Source organism: Phocoena sinus, chromosome 4 (genome assembly GCF_008692025.1).
Source record: "Phocoena sinus isolate mPhoSin1 chromosome 4, mPhoSin1.pri, whole genome shotgun sequence".
Classification (NCBI taxonomy): Eukaryota; Metazoa; Chordata; class Mammalia; order Artiodactyla; family Phocoenidae; genus Phocoena; species Phocoena sinus.
The window spans coordinates 140,088,646-140,109,734 of record NC_045766.1 but is presented as its reverse complement, the minus strand read 5'-3'; the positions used below and the strand labels follow the sequence as shown (position 1 = coordinate 140,109,734).

The 21,089-nt window shown below is 38.6% G+C and overlaps 1 protein-coding gene across 4 annotated transcripts in view; it reads right to left on the bottom strand.

Annotated features, from left to right (window-relative positions):
- The window catches only part of LOC116753050 (SH3 domain-binding glutamic acid-rich protein-like), a 63,290-nt gene that overhangs the window by 29,422 nt on the left and 12,779 nt on the right, over positions 1-21,089 (bottom strand). For all 4 annotated transcript variants that reach the window (XM_032630488.1, XM_032630486.1, XM_032630484.1 and 1 more), the window contains one exon: positions 11,135-11,215. In XM_032630488.1, coding sequence (XP_032486379.1) covers positions 11,135-11,215 — 81 coding nt within the window. The remainder of the gene's footprint in view (positions 1-11,134; positions 11,216-21,089) is intronic.

Genomic DNA, 21,089 nt, shown 5'->3' with positions numbered 1-21,089 from the left:
TGAGCCTGCGCGTCCAGAGCCTGTGCTCCGCAACGGGAGAGGCCACAGCAGTGAGAGGCCCGCGTACCGCAAAAAAAAAAAAAAAAAAAACAAAAAAATTGTCTGAGTAAATGTAAAAGGTTAGATTTACTCTTTTAAAAAAAAAATACATAGGATTGTTCAATGCAAAAATTATAATACTGTATAGTTGAGGTGATGATATACAAAAATGTAATATACATGATACATATAGCACAAAGGATGGGGGATGGTAAATGGATATGTATGATTGCAATGTTTGTTCATATTATAAAGTGTTATAAGATTAACTGTAGACCGTGAAATACTAAAAATGTACACTAAAATCACTACAGCAACCAAAAATAGTTTTGCATTACAAAAAAATGAAAGAATTATCACTAAAAAGCCAAAAAATAAAAGGGAATTCTAAAGTACATCCAAATAACCCAAAACAAAGCAAAAGCACATAGAATAGAGGAATAAAAGGAGAGGGGACAAATAAAAAACAAGTAATAAATGATAAATCTAAACACAATTAATTCAACGATTACTTAAATATTAATAAACTAAATGGCCCAGTTGACAACAGAGATTGTCAGAATGAATAAAAAATGCACAAGATCTAATTCTATGTTGTCTACATGGGTAAGTTGAAAGTAAACGGATGGAAAAATATATACCATGCAAACAGTAAGCATAAGAAGTCTGGAACATCTTTTTAAAACAGCTTTTTTTAAAAATCATAATATACAGATAAAAAGACAAAGAGTATTACCAGGGATTTCAAAAAGATATTTGATGATAATAAAAGGGTCAATTCATTAGAAAGTCATAATCATAAATATGATTGTGCTTTTAAAACGTATGAAGCATAAATTAGCCAGATTAAAGGGAAGAACAGACAATTCACATAACTGGAGATCTAACACCCCTTTCTCATCAACTGTACAGCAACTATTCAAGAATCCAGGCTAGGAAATTTCAGCCTCTCCAAACTTTTTAGAACAACTGATAGAGTTGGTTTGACTCTTTCTACCATATTAATTCATTAGAGCTCGTCTGTCTTCTCTCATGTTTTTCCTTCCCTTCATTTTGCTGACTTAAGTTTGTCTCCATTCTGTTTTACTCAGCTCTGCCCCCGTTCTGCTAATCCAGATGTTCTGAAACGCTTTTCTATTTCACTATTGCTTACCTTTCTGTTCATAAAACTCACAGCTCTCTCTTAATAAATGACAGTTACATAATATGAACGATCCCCAACAAAATGATTTACCTCCCCTGCCCCTCACTGAGCCCAGACCTTCAGAACATTGGTATTTCCCTCCTTTTCTCCATATCCCCAAACCAGAATGGATATTCTCACATATGTCATTGTTCCCATATGGCCTTCCACAACTCCTGGCTATTTCTGAGGTTGTTTAAAATTCCTGACGTCACTATTTTGACAAGGTTTTCCTTTACAGAAGTGGTTCTCAGCTTTAGGAGCACATTAAAGTCCCCTGGGGCCTCCCCGCCCAGAGATTTCCATTCAGCCCATCTTGGCTAAGGCCCTGGCATCTCCTGGAACTAACAGCTCCCCTGGTGCTTCTGCTGTGCATCTAGGGCTGAGGCCGACTGCCAGGGTCCGCCTGCTCCAGGTTTCTTGGGGGCCTGCCCCGCCCCCAACCCATCTCACACTCACCGCTTCTCCCAGGGAAGACCCCTCTGTGGGCCACCGCCGGGACTAAGGGCAGGATGGAGGTGGGGGGTTCAGCTGCCAGGCTGCTTCAAATCACTGCCCAGGGCCCCTCCTGCAGTGCGAATGCCCCATCTGGGCCTGCAGGGCCCTGAGAGCTGAGCCCACCTTGGCCAACACCAGGGCTCAGTTCCTCCTTCAAACCAGCCCTTTCTGCTTTCCATCTTGCAGGGACTCTTGCCTAGTTTCTGGTCCTCAGACAGCACCCTCTGGTTTTTCTGCCCAGTCAGGCGCTGAGGGGCTGGAGGGGAGGCTGCAGCATCACCTTCAAGTGGAGGGCCCTCTGCTCTCTCTTAGTCATGAGTTCTCTTCTCCAGCTCTTCATGCTTTTGTTTTCTCCTCACGCTTTTTATTTATTTTTGCAGTAGGTCCTTGTTGGTTATCCATTTTATTTTTTAAAAATTTTTTTTACTGTGCTAAAACTCACATAATCTAAAACATACTATTTTAACCATATTTAACTGTACATTTCAGTGGCACTAAGTACATGTACATTGGTGTGCAACTCTCACCATCAACCATCTCCCAAATGTTTCACCTTCCTAAACTGAAACTCTGTCCCCATTAAACACTAATTCCCATTCCCTCTCCCCACCCTCCCCACGCCCTGGCCCCTGGCATCTACCGATGTACTTTCTGACTATGAATTTGACTATTCTAGGTACCTCGTATAACTGGAATCAAACAGTATTTGTATGCACCTAATGTATACTGGAACACATTTTAACACATATATTACATTTTAATATATTTCCGGCAAACAGATTGTACCTTCCTTTTTTGCCCCTGTGCTATTCAGTAGGCCCTCACCAGCCATCTACTTCATACATAAGAGTGTACATACGTCGATCCCAATCTCCCAATCCATCCCACCTCCCCAACTTGGTATCCATACGTTAGTTCTCTACATCTGTGTCTCTATTTCTGCTTTGCAAATAGGTTCATCTGTACCATTTTTCTAAATTCCACATATATGCGTTAATACACGATATTTGTTTTTCTCTTCCTGACTTACTTCGCTCTGTATGACAGTCTCTAAGTCCATCCACGTCTCTGCAAATGGCACAATTTCATTCCTTTTTATGGCTGAGTAATATTCCATTGTACACATGTACCACGTCTTCTTTATCCATTCCTCTGTTGATGGACGGTTACCCATTTTAAATACAGTAGTGTGTACATGTCAATCCCAAACTCCCAATCTATCCCTCCCCCTGACAATTCTCCCCAGTAACCATAAGTTCATTCTCTAAGTCTGTGAGTCTCTTTCTATTTTGTAAATAAGTTCAATTGTATCATTTTTTAAGATTCCACATATAAGCAGTAGCATACGACATTTGTCTTTCTCTGTCTTACTTAACTTCACCTAGTATGATAATCTTCGCTCTTTCTGGAACTACTCTTGTTCATGTCCTAGGTCTCCTGTGGCTGACTTCCAGGCTCTGGCTTTCCCAAATGACTTCTATTTCTTTGCATTTTATTTTGTGTTGGAGGTATTTCCTCCTGTTGATCTTGAACCACATGTGGGTCTCAATGGCATCCACTCTCTCCACCGCTCATCTTGCAGTTTTAAATCAGGAAATTTCAGAATGTCTGTTTCTGCTTCAAATTCATGTCTTGTACAGTCCTCATCAAATGTTTCTGTCTCCCTCTCCTTCTTCCTTTCACGCTCCTTCCTTTGAAGGCACCTGGATTCTCTGTTCAGTCTGGTCTTCCTCCTTCAGGTTACTGGGAAACCCTGCACTTACTGAAATATTTTTGCCGTGACTCAAAATTGCTTTCAACGGAAGCTCACTAGTCACACCAGAAAATGAGGATCAAAACTTTTAATCACACGTCATTTTGGGCCCCAAATTACATTATCCAGACATATTATCTGCACCTTCTTCACCAGACTTGGATGCGTCCTGAGAGAGAATCCATCTTCTGCTAGAGGATGCAACCATGACCCCATCAGACGATTGGAACCCTCTTGAGCAATGTCAGTGTCACTGTGGGAAATGTCAGAACGTCCTGGGGTGGCTGCTGTGACGACGGTCCCCACTGGGATGTTCAGATTCTGATGCTGAATAGTCACACCCTGACAGCATTCTATAAACGTGATGCTTTGTCATTGTGATGACTGTACGTACCTCTACCAGTTACAGGAAAATCTATTTACATATATACATATATATAACTGGATATTTTCCATTGGTGTCTTAATAATACTCCCCTGACTAAAATAACATATAGAAGACGTTGGTCCTAGTGGTTCCTTGCATGATATTTGACAATGATGGTATAGGCTATCAATCCTAACTTTAGTTATTTGCTTTAAATGTTAACTCGATCATCTTTTACTTCTTTAATTTCAATCTAGCATGATCCAGGGTAGTAATTTTCAATTAGAGATTCCCATCATATACTGTAGTGGAATAACTGAGGACGTGGAAAGGAGACGTGACCCATGAGCCCCCCCGCCCCAGCAAACTGGGGGCTGGCGAATAAGCCAGAACTGCAAACAGTCCTGATTGCTTTGAGCGCCCCCCCCGGCAAATGGGGGGCCTGCGGAGACGCATTGAGTGCTTTGGGCACTGATCCATGAGATGGCCTCAGTATAATCAGAGTGGTGGGAACGCAAGGAAATGTCCTTGTGCTACTTCAGTATAATCAGAAAAACGGTGGGAACTTTGTGCTGCTTTTGCGCTCAAGGACGAAGCACGGCAGGTGCTCACGAAAGCCAATTATTGCTTCTATAATTAATAAAAACATAGGCTGCAGCTTTGGCACTTCTGAAATGTTAAGAAAACAAGTCTTAAAATGTAAACCTAGATAATGCTTTAATAAAAGCTACCACAGCAGGACAGACGGCGCTGTTTTGCCTGAGCGAGCGGCAGCCCTCTACTGCTGTGCCTCGGCACAGTTCATCTCGTGTGATGAGCTGACTTTCGGCCCTGTCCTAAGATAAACGACAACAATATACTCATGTAGTTTTACTAATATATAGTTGTTCAGGATCTACTGCAGACCGACTGAATCTCATTACTTGATATTCTTGATATATTCCTACCATATATGGTAAGAATACGCTTGTCATTCATGGCATATTGCATGGTACATATGCTTGGTATATTCACAGTATAGCTCTCTGGATAATTTTGTTGTATCAAGATTTTTCCTCTATTCATCCATTTTTAGAAATAAGATAGAATGATTGCTGTTGTCTTTGAAAATAGACTTAGTGATTACATTTATATTTTGCCTAAAACTTTTTTGGAGTGACTTTATTACTTCATTTTGCATGCCACAGAAACAGCCTATACTTTTTTTTTTTTTTTTTTTTTTTTGCGGTAAGCGGGCCTCTCACTATTGTGGCCTTTCCCGTTGCGGAGCTCAGGCTCAGCGGCCATGGCTCACGGGCCCAGCCGCTCCGCAGCATGTGGGATCTTCCCGGACGGGGGCACGAACCCGTGTCCCCTGCATCGGCAGGCGGACTCTCAACCACTGCGCCACCAGGGAAGCCCACAACCTATAATTTTTTAACCTATCACTAAGTACTTTTTGAGGTAACATTGATTTATAACATTGTATAAGTTTCGTGTATACATTACATTTCTACTTCTGTATATCCTACAACGTGCTCACCACCAAAAATTTAGTTTCCATCCATCACTATACAGTTGACCACCTTTACCTGTATCGCCCTCTTCCTCACCCATCCCCTCTGGTGACCACTACTCTGTTCTCTGTATCTATGTGTTTGGTTCTGTTTGTTTGTTCATTAGATTTTTATGCTGCACATATTGAGTGAAATCATACAGTATTTATCTTTTTCCATCTAATTTATTTCACTTCTCATAATACTTTCAAGGTCCATCCACGTTGTCACAAATGGCAAGATTTCATCTTTTTATGGCTGAATAGTATTCCAGCGTGTTAGTGCATGTGTGTGTGTGTGTGTGTGTGTGTGTGTGTGTGTGTATCACATCTTCTTTATCCATTCATCTATTGATGGGCACCTAGGTTGCTTCCATATCTCAGCTATTGTAAATAATGCCACAATAAACATCAAGGTGCATATATCTTTTAGAATTTGAATTCCTTTTTGAGGAATCACCATACTGTCTTCCATAGTGGCTTCACCAACTTACATTCCCACCAACAGTGTATAAGGGTTCCCTTTTCTCCAAATCCTCCTCAATACTTTTTACTTGTTGTCTTTTTGTTGACAGCCCTACTGACAGGTGTGAAGTGATATCTCTTTGTGGTTTTGATTCACATTTCCCTGATGCTTAGTGATGCTGAGCATCTTTTCATGCAACTGTTGGCCATCTGTATGTCTTCTTTGGAAAAATGTCTATTCAGGTTCTCTGCCCATTTTTAATTGGGTTGTTTGTTTTTCTGATGTCAAATTATATGAGTTCTTTGTATATTTTGGATATTAATCCCTTGTCAGATACATTGTTTGCAAATATCTTCTCCCATTCAGTAGGTGAGAGAAGAAGTAGACTTTTTGTTTTGTTGATCTCTTCCTTTGCTGTGCAAAAGCTTTTTAGTTTGATGTCGTTCCGTTTTTTTATTTTTGCTTTTGTTTCCCTTGCCTGAGGAGAAAGATCCAAAAAAATACTGCTAGACCAATGTCAAACAGTGTACTACCTACGTTTTCTTCTAGAAGTTTCACGGTTTCAGGTCTTACATTCAAGTCTCTAATCCATTTTAAGTTAACTTTGGTGTATGGTGTGAGATGGTGGTCTGATTTCAATTTTTTTACATCTTACTGTCCAATTGTCCCAATAACATTTAATGAAGAGTCTATCCTTTCACAATTTTATGTCCTTTGCTCTTTTGTCTTTTCTTTCCCTAAGAGTTTCGGATTAGCAGATGCAAACTATTACATTTAGAATGGATAGCACAGGGAACTATATCCAATATCTGGGGATAAACCGTAATGGAAAAGAATATAAAAAAAGAATGTCTATATGTGTATAACTGAGTCACTTTGCTGTACAGCAGAGATTGGCACCACACTGTAAATCAACTATACTTCAATAAGAAAAATAAAATAAAATAATGATGCTCACTGAATCAGATATGACCAGATGCCTGTGAAGAACTGAGGTTGATTTTATGGAGGCAATGCTTACTTACAAAGCTCTCTTGGGAGAACCGGCCTGGTACTCGGCCTGGTACAGCCTCTGCCTAAGAAAACTGTTCCACAAGCAATAATGCTGCTTATACTGCTTAAGATCATTTTATAAGCATACATTTTCTCCATAATAGTCAAGAGTATCTATTTTTAGCTTGAACAAGATTGATTTCCTTGCTGACACTTCTCCACCATGTCGTTTGCTACAAAACGACACTGTGACAAATAATATCGCTTCCATAAATCATCAAGTGTCCGTCTTCCCAAAGGATACTTGAAGGACTTTGCCCCAAGTACACACCAACACCTATAAACCCGAGCAATGCTGACAGCACCAAAGGTTCTAGCATGGACTGTGCTGCTAATTAGTGGAGTATCTTTGTGCAAATCACCTAAACCTCTTGGGCTTCGAGTTCCTCCTTTGTGAAGAGAAGGCTCTGAACTGGATGTTAAGTCCCTCTAGGCTGAGCTCTGTAATTCCACGGCCATCCCTTTCTTCTACTTAGCCAAAAAGAATTTCACGCAATAGGACAAAACCTAAACACAAACCAGGGTGAGATCTAAAATCTGAGATTAGGTAATATTTTTAATGGGACAAGATGACGCAGAGCAGAGGGTGAGATAGAATTACATATATTAGGGTGGCTGTGCCTCAAAACGTAATGAAAAAAGCAATTTGCAGAAAATTCCAAAAAAATATGATTCCAATTAAGCATTAAGAATACAAAACAACATATGTACTGCTTGTGGAGATGAATACATAGTTTTATATATAGTCTTAAAATACCCATGATGTTAGTGGCCCCTAAGGAGAGAGGGAAACAAGGATGGGGAGAAAAACAAAGTGAACTCATTGTTTCTCTGTAATGTGTGAGTTCTTTAACTAAAGCAAATATGATATCACCTTCACTTTGGCGAGGCGTATCTATGAATATTTGCTAAATGAGTCCTTAACTTAGTGCTTGTTAAACAGGAGTGTGCATCAGAATCAACTAACAAACGAACTTTTTTAAAAATGAAGGTCGGGCTTCCCTGGTGGCGCAGTGGTTGGGAGTCCGCCTGCCGACGCAGGGGACGCGGGTTCGTGCCCCGGTCCGGGAAGATCCCACACGCCGCGGAGTGGCTGGGCCCGTGAGCCATGGCTGCTGAGCCTGCGCGTCCGGAGCCTGTGCTCCGCAACGGGAGAGGCCACAACAGTGAGAGGCTCGCGTACCACAAAAAAAAAAAAAAAAAAAGAAGGTCCCTGACCCTCTCCCCTTACAATTCAGGGTCAGTAGGTCTGAAGCAGAACTCAAGCATCTTAATTTTTTTAAAACTGTCCAAGTGATTCTTTTGCAGAGCAGCCTATAATACAATACTAATATTTAAGATAAAATTAAACAAAAGATACAAATGGTCATAACAGCATTATTCATAATAGTCCCAAAGTGGAAACAACCCAAATGTCCATCAACTGATGAATCAATAAATAAAATATGGTCTGTTCATACAGTGGAATATCATTCTGCCATAAAAAGAGAAGAAGTACTGACACATTCTACTACATAGATGAACCTTGACAGCATTATGCTAAGTGAAAGAACCAGAAGCAAAGAACAAAATATTGTATGATTAGTCCAGGAGGCCCAGCGGTCAAATAAGAGGAATTTCAAAAAGAGCAAAGAAAAGAAAATGGAAACTAATGGGAAAAGAATGACCACAGAAATAGTACCTCCAACATCTTCCAGAACTGAAGGACATGACTTTCCAGATTGAAAAAAGGCCCAGCAAGTGCCAAGCAAAAACAAGGAAGAAAAGACCACTCCAAGTACCTCATCATACAACTTCAAGGCAAAAGAGAGGAACCTAAAGTCTCCCAGGAATGAGAAAAACAAGACCAGACACAAATACAGGGTCAGTAGACAGACTGGCACCAGGTTTCTCAACAACAGCCCTGGAAACTACTAAGAATATGGACCCGCAGCTTTCCAGTCCTGAGCAGAAGTGATGTCTGGCCTGGAGCTCTGCACCTTAGCACACAGAAAAGTCATCCATGAGGGTTTGAAGGCAGGACCTACCATTTTCTGTAATAACCCTTGACCTTTTTAAAATTATACATATATTAATTGGATAAAAATTAAATTTTAATATTCAAAAAATAGTCTTTTCAAGAGAAATGAAGATACGCATTGGGGTACAAAGATGCACTTAAGATAAAAACTCATCACGGTACAGTCCCTCTTCAGAGCACAACAGAACCAGAAACCAAATTGTAAAATAGAATCTGATGGCCCTAAAATCAAGGAGGTTAAACCCTCTCATTGCTGATTCAATCCATCAGCAATTCTTACCAATTCTTCCTCCAAAACAGATACTAAAATCATCCACTTCTGTACTGTTCTATCCCCACCACCCTAGTCCACGCCACCATGACATCTCATCCATTTTACTACAGTAATTTGTACCACTTCAATCCATTCATCCCATTGTAGCCAAAAAGAGTTCTAGACAAGGAAATAAAATTACTCCTCTGCTTAAAACCCTTACAATGTCTTAACGGCCCCTAAGATAGACTCCAGAGCACTGCTGTGGCCCATGGGCTGCCCACCTGCTGCTCCCACCTCCCATGGTGCCCCTTCCCTCTTCACTTCGGCAACTCAGGACTCAGGGTAGCCATGGCAGGTCTTAGGAGTCTCCAAGCCCTTTCCTGCCTCAGGGCCTTTGCATTTGCTCTTACCTTTGCCTGGAACACTCTTCCCTCCACGCTTCCTGTCCTTCTTCAAGACCCAAGTGACCTGAGTGTCCCCACCAAGAAATATACCTTAACACTAAGGTACCATCTCTTAAACATAATAGCTAAACTAACGTGACCCAGTTAACAAACTCCTATACCAAATAAAAAATATCAAATTGCATATAATAGCTTTTAGCACTTTTTTAAACGGTTAATAACGTGTATGAGATATGCTGCATTTAAGTTGACCAAAGCCAGAAAGGTATTTCATTAAAAGGGAAATACCTTTATTTCCCTGTATAGAACTATTATCCCCTTATAGAACATTAACTAACTGTAAAATCTACATGTTACCATTTGGAGAAGGAATTCGTGTTACACCTGCATGTGTTAACCTAAGCACTAAGAGACCTCAGGTGTCATTACCTAAAGAATGTGGACACATGGAAGACAGCACATCCACGTGCCTTTGAGACACACCCATCTCTATAAAGTAGGATTTTTAGTTGTGTCTCCTATGGTGAGAACTAATTGGGACTCAGTCAGCACAAATCTCTTTTGAAATGAAGCTGGGCACAAACAGATTAGTTAAGAAATAAATGAATTAGACAAATGTGTGCCTGTCTTGTATCTACGGAGAGTCATGTATGAGACGCTTGGTAGAGGTGAGGAATGCAGTGAACGTAAGGAATAAAACCAGGTGATCTCTGGGGCTTCCCTGGTGGTGCAGTGGTAGAGAGTCCGCCTGCTGATACAGGGGACACGGATTCATGCCCCAGTCCGGGAAGATCCCACATGCCGCGGAGCGGCTGGGCCCGTGAGCCATGGCCGCTGAGCCTGCGCATCCGGAGCCTGTGCTCTGCAACGGGAGAGGCCACAACAGTGAGAGGCCCGCATACCGCAAAAAAAAAAAAAAAAAAAAAAAAAAAAAAAAAAAAACAGGTGATCTCCACCAGACATTCAAATTCATGGTATTTGCTTTATTAGCATAATTCTTTATTTAATTGATATAATTGTACATAATCAAAGATGAAACAACACCAGAGGGGAAAAGAAATCTGATGAAATTTATCTATTCTTGAGTCTAGATCTTACTTTTTCCCTCCTCATCAGACAAAAAAAGCAAAATTCATTTTCAATAGAAATAATTAATATAGGAGTACATATCATTATAAAATTAACTAACATAAGCTCTCATGAGAAATTCATAACAAAATAATTTCATAGACACAACCTGAGAATTTATACTTTTACATATTTAATTAACGCATTTAAGATTATTGAATGCAACGATATTTCTTAGGTATTGTGAAGCTTACTATAACAAGGTGTAAACAGAGCAAAAATAATAAAAGCATAGTTTTGAAACATGCTTTAGTAGAAACCATGCATTATCTCTATGCATAAGACTTCATCAGAATAAGAAGTGTATTAAAATCATGTTAATTTAAAGATCATCACTTATTAAACAGTGTTGGTGCTGATTTTATCCTCACTTCTTATGAACTATATTGGGTCATTGACCTATACTGGATCCCAAGAGGGTGTTCAAGCTTACCTTTGAGCCTGGAGGGGGAGCCAAGCCAAGGAAGGAATAAATAATATTCTCTTCTTTTGCAGAGAAGAAAGAGTCAAAATCCTTGAAGCAAAGAAAAAGAATGATTAAACCCAGTGCACACTTGTGAGCCAGTATATTGACCTAAGTTAATATTTTTTATTTATTAGTCATTAAGTGAGGAGCTAACACAAAATGCTATCCCCATTTCCTTTGCCAAAGTGATCAAGCCCAAATTTAGGAAATTGAAGCATGAAGTTTACATTTGTTTTTACACACCTTCATTGTGCCTATTACAGTACAGTGAAAACACACACACACACACACACACACACACACACACACAAATTGTTCCTGCTCAGGAATTGCTGACAACACGCAAACATACATACTGAGGAAGAACCTAGGGGCAGGACAGGAATAAAGACGCAGACGATGAGAATGGACTTGAGGACACGGGGAGGGGGAAGGGTAAGCTGGGATGAAGTAAGAGAGTGGCATGGACATATATACACTACCAAATGTAAAATAGACAGCTAGTGGGAAGCAGCCACATAGCACAGGGAGATCACCTCGGTGCTTTGTGACCACCTAGAGGGGTGGGATAGGGAGGGTGGGAGGGAGACGCAAGAAGGAGGAGATATGGGGATATATGTATATGTATGGCTGACTCACTTTGTTATACAGCAGAAACTAACACAACACTGTAAAGCAATTATACTCCAATAAAGATGTTTTTTAAAAAAAATATGCATAGTGGAAGGCTTCTCTAAAAGTTTCACATCTTTAGCTGGTTTCCTTATAATTTGACCCTATGGATTTGGACCCTAATCAGGGTCCAAACAACACAGGACTAAAACAATTAAACCAACACCGGATTTCTCTGCTGTTGTTATAGTAGCTTCTAAGGGCCCAGACCTGTCTCAGGCCACAAGATTACAGAGGGTTTAGAAAGGCGCTTGTTTTGCCAAAATGGGAAAAACTGCACAGCGATCTGAAACCTGGTAGCTGATAGAAACCGGAAGCTCAGTGAAACTCCACCCCCATGCCAGACCACATCCAGGTCAGTGCTTCACCAGGTGGGTCCAGCCCTAAACCAACTCTCCAGTAGTGTAATTGTCAATAGCTCGGAAGAGTTTCACTTTTTATCATTAAACATAAAAGATACTCCCTGGCCACTTTCGTACTGCCAATCTTTGTCATTGAGGCTGTGATGCAATTTCAACAGTGTTGCCAAAAGGCTCAGAAGGTACAGGGTTAGTCTGGCCTGAACCGAACAGGACACTGAAACCAACGAGGTCATGTTATTGCCTACCCTCCTCTTATGTGTGTTAAGAGCTTAAAACCAAAGACAGGCCACCTATATTGGGAAGAAAATGTTATGTACTTCTCGTGTGTTCATCTTAGCCTAAGATTTATTTTCCTACCTGTATCCCTGATTCTCTCAGTGATTAATTTTCTTCTTTTGCACTGAAGGTGTTTTTGTAAACTGCCTCAAATCTTAGCTGAGGGAAATATAGCATGGTAAGTGATTCTTTGGTATCAGAAATTCTCACTAATTCCCAGAGCACATACTTACTAGGTGGTTGTTAAAGATTACATGATAGAATTCATTAATAGTATAGCACTAGTAAGTAGGTAAAAGGTAATAAAGTAAATTTATGCCAGTTTCTTAAACTTCCATAGATAAATATCTGACGATCTCTAGTTGTCAACTCTAGAAGCTTTCAAGTCAAGATAAGTTTTCTTATAATTGAACAAATTGTGTTTCGCTTCAACTTAAGTCCATATAGCTTCTTCAGAATTTCAGAGGACTGAAGAAGTTTGTTCATATTTTTTACTTGATGTTAACAAATAGATATAGAAAATAATGAGTATGAAATGGTTTTTCAACTTCCAGTTACGTTAGTGTGGCAGATTAGATGCCCTAAAACACCATCTCGAAAAAGAAATTTTTAAGCCAGATTAAGAAAAAAAGTATAAATGCATTGCTAAGCTGGTACCGGAAAAAAAAAAAAAGTATAGCCAAGTGAGATCAAGAATCCTAAGAATAAGCACACAACAAGGCCACCATCCACGTTGAGAGTTTCTTACAAAACCAGGAAATCTTTATCTTCCACTCTGATGCCACAGAGAGAAAAGAGGCAAGTGGATAAAGCCTGGGCCTCCTTAAGGTGGGGAGTTCTATAAAACACACACACATAAAGATACACACACATACATACACACACAGAGATATACATTTGCACATATAGACACATACATATACATGTGCACATATAAACACATACATACACATATATACATAGATGTATAGATACACATACAGACACATATATATACACATACATATGCACATGCATACACACATATACATAGATACACACATACATGCACATATATACACAGACACACACACCAGAACCCCACTGAGGGCTCTACCCTCAATGTAAATATAAATGAGAAAAAAATTTGCCATGAAAAATAGAATGGAAGAAAACGTCCCTGATTCAACTTTGGTGCTCAGTGAAAGAGAAAACATTCTCTGAGAATTTATAACTACAAGCCAAAATTCATGAGAGTTTTTGATCCAAATTCCCACGACATGTGTTGTCCAGAAAATCTTCAAAGGAAATCAAGTTAAAAGGGTTCTAACTTTTATAGATCTCCCAGGAAACTAGCAGAAACAAATTCCAGCCTCAAAGAGTATCTGAAAATAGCATTTTTTTAATGAGCAAATCAGAGTCAAAAATCACAAAATAAATAAGGAAATAAAAATATACCGTGTGTGAAAGCCAGCAGAAATAATGGAAAGCAGAATCAGACACTGGAATTATCAGGCAGAAAATATCAAATATCTATATTTAATATACATAAAGAAATGAAAGAAAAGCTTGAAAACACAAGAAATAAACTAGAAAGAACAATTAAGCAAATTTGGAAAGAACCAGAAAGTCCTCCTAACAATGAAAATGTGGATTAAATAGCTAATTAGACCACATCAGAAGAAAACAATTTAGCTAACTGGGAGATTCAACCAAAGACATTATCTGGAGAGGGGGGAAAAAGGATGAAAAATATGGAAGAAATATTATTATAGGAAGACAGAATGAGAAGGTCTAACACACATCTTATAGGAGAAGCTAACAGAGACAATGGGGGGAAAGGCATACTCAAACATATATGGCTAATAATCTTCTAGACTTGCTGAAGATACCAATCCTTAGACTCAGGAAGCCCAAAAATAATCCTAAACTGGATAAATAAGAAGAACTCTAGGGAATTCCCTGGTGGTCCAGTGGTTAGGACTTGGCGCTTTCACTAACATGTGGCAAAAAAAAAACCTCTAAATCTAGACACATCCTAGAGAAAGATTATAATGCAGCCCATGGAGGGAGGGGTAGAAGGGAGGGGAAAAGGAAAACGTTTCCCCCGCAAAGTATGGCATTAGATTGACAACTGGCTTCTCAATAGCAATGCAGAAGTCAGAAGAAAGTGAAATAATTTCAACAAGCTTACAAAAAAAATAACCCTCGCCTCAGAATTCTAGGCTTAGTGAAACTATTTTTCATACATGAGTGAAATAAAGACACTTGTCTGGAAAAATGTCTTTTTTAAACAAAAAACATTTAGAGGATTTACCACCAACAGACCCTCACTTAAAGAAACTCTTATAGGACACATTTAGGCAGAAGGAAGATGATTCCAGGTGGATTATCTAAGATACAAGAAGAAATAATGAGCAAAGATATTAATAAATATGTGGGCAAATCTAAATCTAAACAAACCTTGACTATAAAAACAATAAGTAGAAATGTTGTGAGGTGGTATAATGGCCAAAAAATTAAAATACTAAAATAACCGAACACATGTAAATAGGGAAAGGGTGATTAGGGTTAAAGTAAAGATACAATCTTACCTAATTTAAATTAAGTATGGTTGTTAAAATAACGAAAGTAACCACTAAGAGAACAGATAGCTTATATTAAGTAAACGGAGAAATATAATTAGGAAAAAAGACTTTAGTCAAAATAAAGTCAAGAAAAGACAAAAAAAGAAAGAAACTGCAGAAGTTGGAAAAATAAAAAGTACATAACAAAATAATAGAAGTTACTCCAAATATATCCAAATCTCAATGCATGGATCAAAAAAGAAATCATATTATGGACTACAAATGTTTTAGAAACAACAATGAAAATATTGCATATCAAAATACATGGAATGAGCTAAAGAAGTACACAGAGGGCAATTTATAGCCTTAAATACCTACATTAGAAAAGAAAAAAGCTTTAAAAGTAGTGAGTCAAGCATTAAAGTTGGGGGAAAAAAGAAACCAAAGAGTATGGAAGGAAAAAATAAAGATGAGCAGAGATTTAGCAAATAGGAAAAAAATTATATATAGATAGAGATGTATATAGATAGAGATCAGTAAGAATCAATAAGACAAAAAAAATTGAAAGTTGCTAAGAGATCAGATCATATAAGTTCTCATCACAAGGAAAAAATGGTAACTATATGAAGTGATAGATGTTAATGAAATTTATTGTGGTAATCATTTTGCAGTATATACATACATCAAATCATTGTGTTGCACACCTAAAACTAATATAATGTTATATGTCAATTACATCTCAATTTTTAAAAAAGAAATAAGGGTAAATTTTTTAATAATTTTTTTAATTTTTTTAAATCACCAGTTATTTCATCCAATTGTTTCATCCACAGTTATTAAAAAGTCCATTCTTTCCCCATCTATCTGCCACGCCAGCACTGTCTTAACCAGTTGTGTATTGTGTGGGACTCTATTTCCGGACATTAGGTCTACCTGTTTATTTATCCTTCAATATCACACTGTCTTCATGATCAGAGCTTTATAATGAGACTTGCTTATTTTCTGCTTCTTCTTGCTATTCTTAGACCTTTCCTTGTTCATTTTAGGTAAATTATCTTGCTTGGTTCTACAAAAATTCTTTCTGGGATTTTGATTGAAAAAGTATTGGATCTATAGATCAATTTGGGAAAAATTAGGATCTTTAAGATACTACCTTTTTATAGAGATGGTCAACCCAAGGATATGTTCTATAGCATCATTTATTTAAGTCTTCCGTAACATTTAAATTTTCTCCAGACATCTCTTGTTAGATTCTTTTGGAGGGACTTCACATTTTTTATGCTCTTCTTAATTATGTGTGTGTATGTATATATATATATATATATATATATATCATGCTTGTCCTTTTATCATCATAAGGAAAAGGCCAAAACTCAATAGAAAAATGTTCTAAATATATACAGAAGAGGACACAAAAACATGAAGAGCTACGCAATCTCTTTACTAACAGCCACAGTTAAAGGATGCCTCCTGTAGGGCCTACCCTGAGCTGCCACAGGGAGCCAGAGCAGATGGTTTAGAACATTTTTTAAATGGGAGAGGGGTTGAAATAGAGTTGATGGATTATTTTGTTAAGGAGGAAAATATTTTTAAATTGTCAGCCACTGTCACCATCTTTTTTCATAAAATTGAAAAATATATTTTACCAAAAAAAAGTGGTAAAAATGTGCAACTCGCAAAGGTTCTACTCCACTTGACCCCAGTCCTGACTCCCAGGACCTAGAGGGAAGGTCAGATCAAAACAACAACAAAAACATTCTTAGAGTGACTGGAAATGTGGGGGTGATCTCACCAGTGCTTCAAACATCCACAAAGCTGTCTTCCCTCTCCTGGAAGCACTGCCATCATTAGATTCAAAGTGTGACCATCCCTCACCTCAGCTTTAAAAAACTCTTTGTATTGTCTGTTAGAGCTAAACATACTGAGAGTGATGACCTAGGTCATGAAGGTGGAGCCCTCGTGAATGGAATTAGTGCCCTTTATGAGGAGATCCCCCAGAGCTCCCTCACCCCTTCCATCACGTGAGGACAAAGCAAGAAGGCACCAGCTGTGAAACGGTGGCCCTTATCAGAACTCAACCACGCTGACACCTTGATCTTGGACTCCCCAGCCTCCAGAGCTATGAGAAATAAATTTCTCTTGTTCATAAGCCACTAAGTCTGTGACATTTTGTTATAGCAGCTCAGACAGACTAAGACACACACCAGTGTCCACTCTGAAGCAATGAAAATGAATAAACTAGGAACAACAACAATCAACATGGTTGTATCTTTGAAATATGTTGGTGAAAGAAGCAACTCAAAAAATACAGATAGTATGAGTCCATTTATATAAAGCTCAAAAATAGGCAAAACAAAACAATGTATTCCTTGGGTATGTATACATGGGAGATGGGAGAAAAGGAAAGGAATGGTAAACACAAAATTCACTACCCTGGCTCCCTCTTGTGCAAAAGGAGCTGGACACGATCAGGGAGAAGCACGCAGTGTGCTTTTAAATTTCTGGAGATATCACGCTACTCAAACCGATGGTGTGCACATGGTTGTTCATTTTTATTATCCCTCTTGAAACTACATATTTTTTATCATCTATGGCACATTTCATAATAAAATGTTAATAACATAAAATAGCTTGTTCAAGACTTGTGGTTGCCAAGGGGGAGGGGGTGGGGGAGGGAAGGACTGGGAGGTTGGGATTAGCAGATGCAAACGATTATATAGAGGATGGATAAAAGACAAGGGCTTACTGTAGAACACAGGGAACTAGATTCAATATCCTGTGATAAACTATAATGGAAAAGAATATGAAAAGAATATATATGTATAACTGAGTCACTTTGCTATATAGCAGAAATTAACACAACATTGTAAATAAGTTATACTTCAATAAATTCTTTTTTTAAAGGCAAGGAGGGCTTCCCTGGTGGCGCAGTGGTTGAGAGTCCGCCTGCCGATGCAGGGGACACGGGTTCGTGCCCTGGTCCGGGAGGATCCCACATGCCGCGGAGCGGCTGGGCCCGTGAGCCATGGCCGCTGAGCCTGCGCGTCCGAAGCCTGTGCTCCGCAACGGGAGAGGCCACAACAGTGAGAGGCCCGCGTACCGCAAAAAAAAAAAAAAAAAAAAAGGCAAGGAAAAATTGCCCATAATGGCAAAACAAAAAGTAACTTTTATTAACGTGTTGGTATATGTACTGTCAAAGTTATATATAAGATATGATAAAATTGTGATCATATTGAAAAAGAAATTTTAATTAAAAAATAAAATAAAATAGCCTGTTCAGTAACATCAGTGTGTTGAGAACGCCCTCCCCCTTCCCTAATTGGACGGGCATCCTGTCCTCCCTTGCATTCCTGAGTCCCCACAGATACTTGCCTCTCTGCTGAATGGTCAAGGTCTCCTTTAGCTGCTGCGTCCAGACCCAGGCAGGCACCCCAACCCTCACCTAGGCGAAAATGCACAGACTCCGACTTGGCATCAACAGACAAGTTGGCTACTTCCTGTTAGTGTTTTTCTGCCAGGTGTGTGACCCAGCCTCCACTGTGCTGGCTTCCCGGTGGTGTGCCCTTTCTGTAGCCAACAGTTGTTTGCCATGCCCTCACGATAACATCTTCATCTATTCTGCCCAGAGCAGCAGGGTTTCAGGCTGGCAGGGACACGATGGTACTCAGAACTACCTGTGACACCCAGCCCTCTCACTGCCCTGGTGCAGAGAAAGCCACTGCTTGCCCTTGAGGTCCCCTCTCCCTGCTGCCGTCATCGGGTACGGCATATAGGTGACCATTCAAGAATCCAGAGTCCAGTGATTCAACTTAAATGGTAGCATTATTCTGACCATCCACATTTCAATTGTGTGGAAAGATACATTGACCATCCAGATTTATGCCATTTTATTTTTTTAAAGCAGGTTTATCACTTTCTTTTTTTATTTAATTTTTATTTTATATTGGAATATAGTTGATTTACAATGTTGTGTTAGTTTCAGGTGTGCAGCAAAGTGATTCAGTTATACATACACATATATCCATTCTTTTTCAGATTCTTTTCCCATATAGGTTATTACAGAATACTGAGTAGATTTATGCCATTTTAAACTTGACATATCCTTCATAACCTTTGAGTCTCCTTTCAAAATCAGAACCTACAATACAAATAGTCATTTTTACCTACTTTCTGAAAACAAAGTCCTTTGCCTCATTAATGAACTTTTGTTAAGAATATCCACAGACTGCAGAAAAGCAAATTTAGCAAAGTTTCTAATAAGAAAAACATATAATACCTCTCTGAAGGCAGAACTGAAAAGAATTAAAAACAGTTAAACATAAAATAATTTGTATGCTTATCTCATTAGAGCCATACTTGTAATAGGAAAATACATCTTAAAAATAGAAGCCTTTGTTCTTACTTGGGAATTCTTTTCTTCTTCTTCCACAATTAAAATGAAAAGCATTGCTAGATCACAGCAAAACAGAATAAAAAATGCCTTTGAGGTTTTATTTTTATAGCAGAAAATAACTGCAGAACTTTTACCCTGGAAGTTAACATAGGTTGAAAGAAAATGCTTCAATATTGTTTCTACCGTAACTAGCCTTGATTGAAAAGGACAGCTACAATAAGCAAAAGTAAGAGGTTTTAAATCCTACTTTCACTGGAAAAGTACTAGAAGAAAACATGAGATGATTCCTTTGATGATTTTAGAGTGCAGAACAATTTTCTAAACAAGACAGGAACCATTTTTTTAAAAAACGATTAATAGATCTGTCTGCACACAAAAAAAGATAAGTCCTGCATTCCAAAAAAATCACTTTAACAAGTCAAAAGACAAATAAGAAACATGGGAAAATATTTGCAACATGGTAGTGACAGGGCTACTTTCCTTCAAAAGTAAAGACTCTTACAAACCAGTAAACGTTACCTGGAACCAAATAGAAAAATAGTAAGTCATAGAAAAAAACACAGAGAGCTTATAAACAGAGAAAAAGATGTTCAGCCTCACGCATTAAGATAGAAATCCAAGTCAAAGCAATGAGAACACATTTTTCACTTAACAGATTGGCGAAGATCCAAAAGTGTGCATATAGAGTGTTGTCAAAGTCACAGGGAAACAGCCACCATCAAATTACATTTGAAAATGTAAATTGGTGCAACTATAATCCAGGTTTAATATCTATGGAAGGGTGAGAAGCGTATATGCTGTAACTCAGCACACCTTCTAGGAATTTATCCTATACATATACTCAGACTGAATACAAAGCACTGTACCCATAAAGAGGTTTCCTGCAGCATCTTTTGTAGCTAAGAGAGACTGGAAACAACCTGAATGTTCCCCATTAGAGGACTGTGCCAATAAATTATGTCACATCCAATGGAATGTTGTGCATCTATTAAAATAAACAGTATATGATCCGGCAATCCCATTCCTGGGCATATATCTGGAGAAACACATGGCTTGAAAAGATACATGCACCCCAATGTTCATTGCAGCACAGTTTACAGTAGCCAAGACATGGAAGCAACCTAAATGTCCACTGACAGATGAATGGATAAAGAAGATGTGGTACATATATACAACGGAATATTACTCAGCCATTAAAAAGAATGAAATAATGCTATTTGAAAAATGACAAATACTGAATCGATCAATCAATAAATAATAAAATTAAAAAATTAAAAATGATACAAATGAACTTATTTATAAACAGAAATAGACTCACAGACATAGAAAACAAACTTATGGTTACCAAAGGGGATAGGGAGGGAGAGATTAAAAAAAAAAAAAGAAATAGTGCCATTTGCAGCAACATGGATAGACCTGGAGATAATCATACTAAGTGAAGTAAGTCAGACAGAGAAAGACAAATATCATACGCTATTACTTATATGTGGATTCTTAAAAACTGATACAAATGAACTTATTTACAAAATAGAAAAACACAGCCCTAGAGAATGAACTTATGGTTACCAGGGGGGAAGGGTAGGAGAGAGGGATAGATTGGGAGTTTGGGGTTGACATGTACACGCTGCTATATTTAAAACGGATAACCAGGGATTTCCCTGGTGACTCAGTGG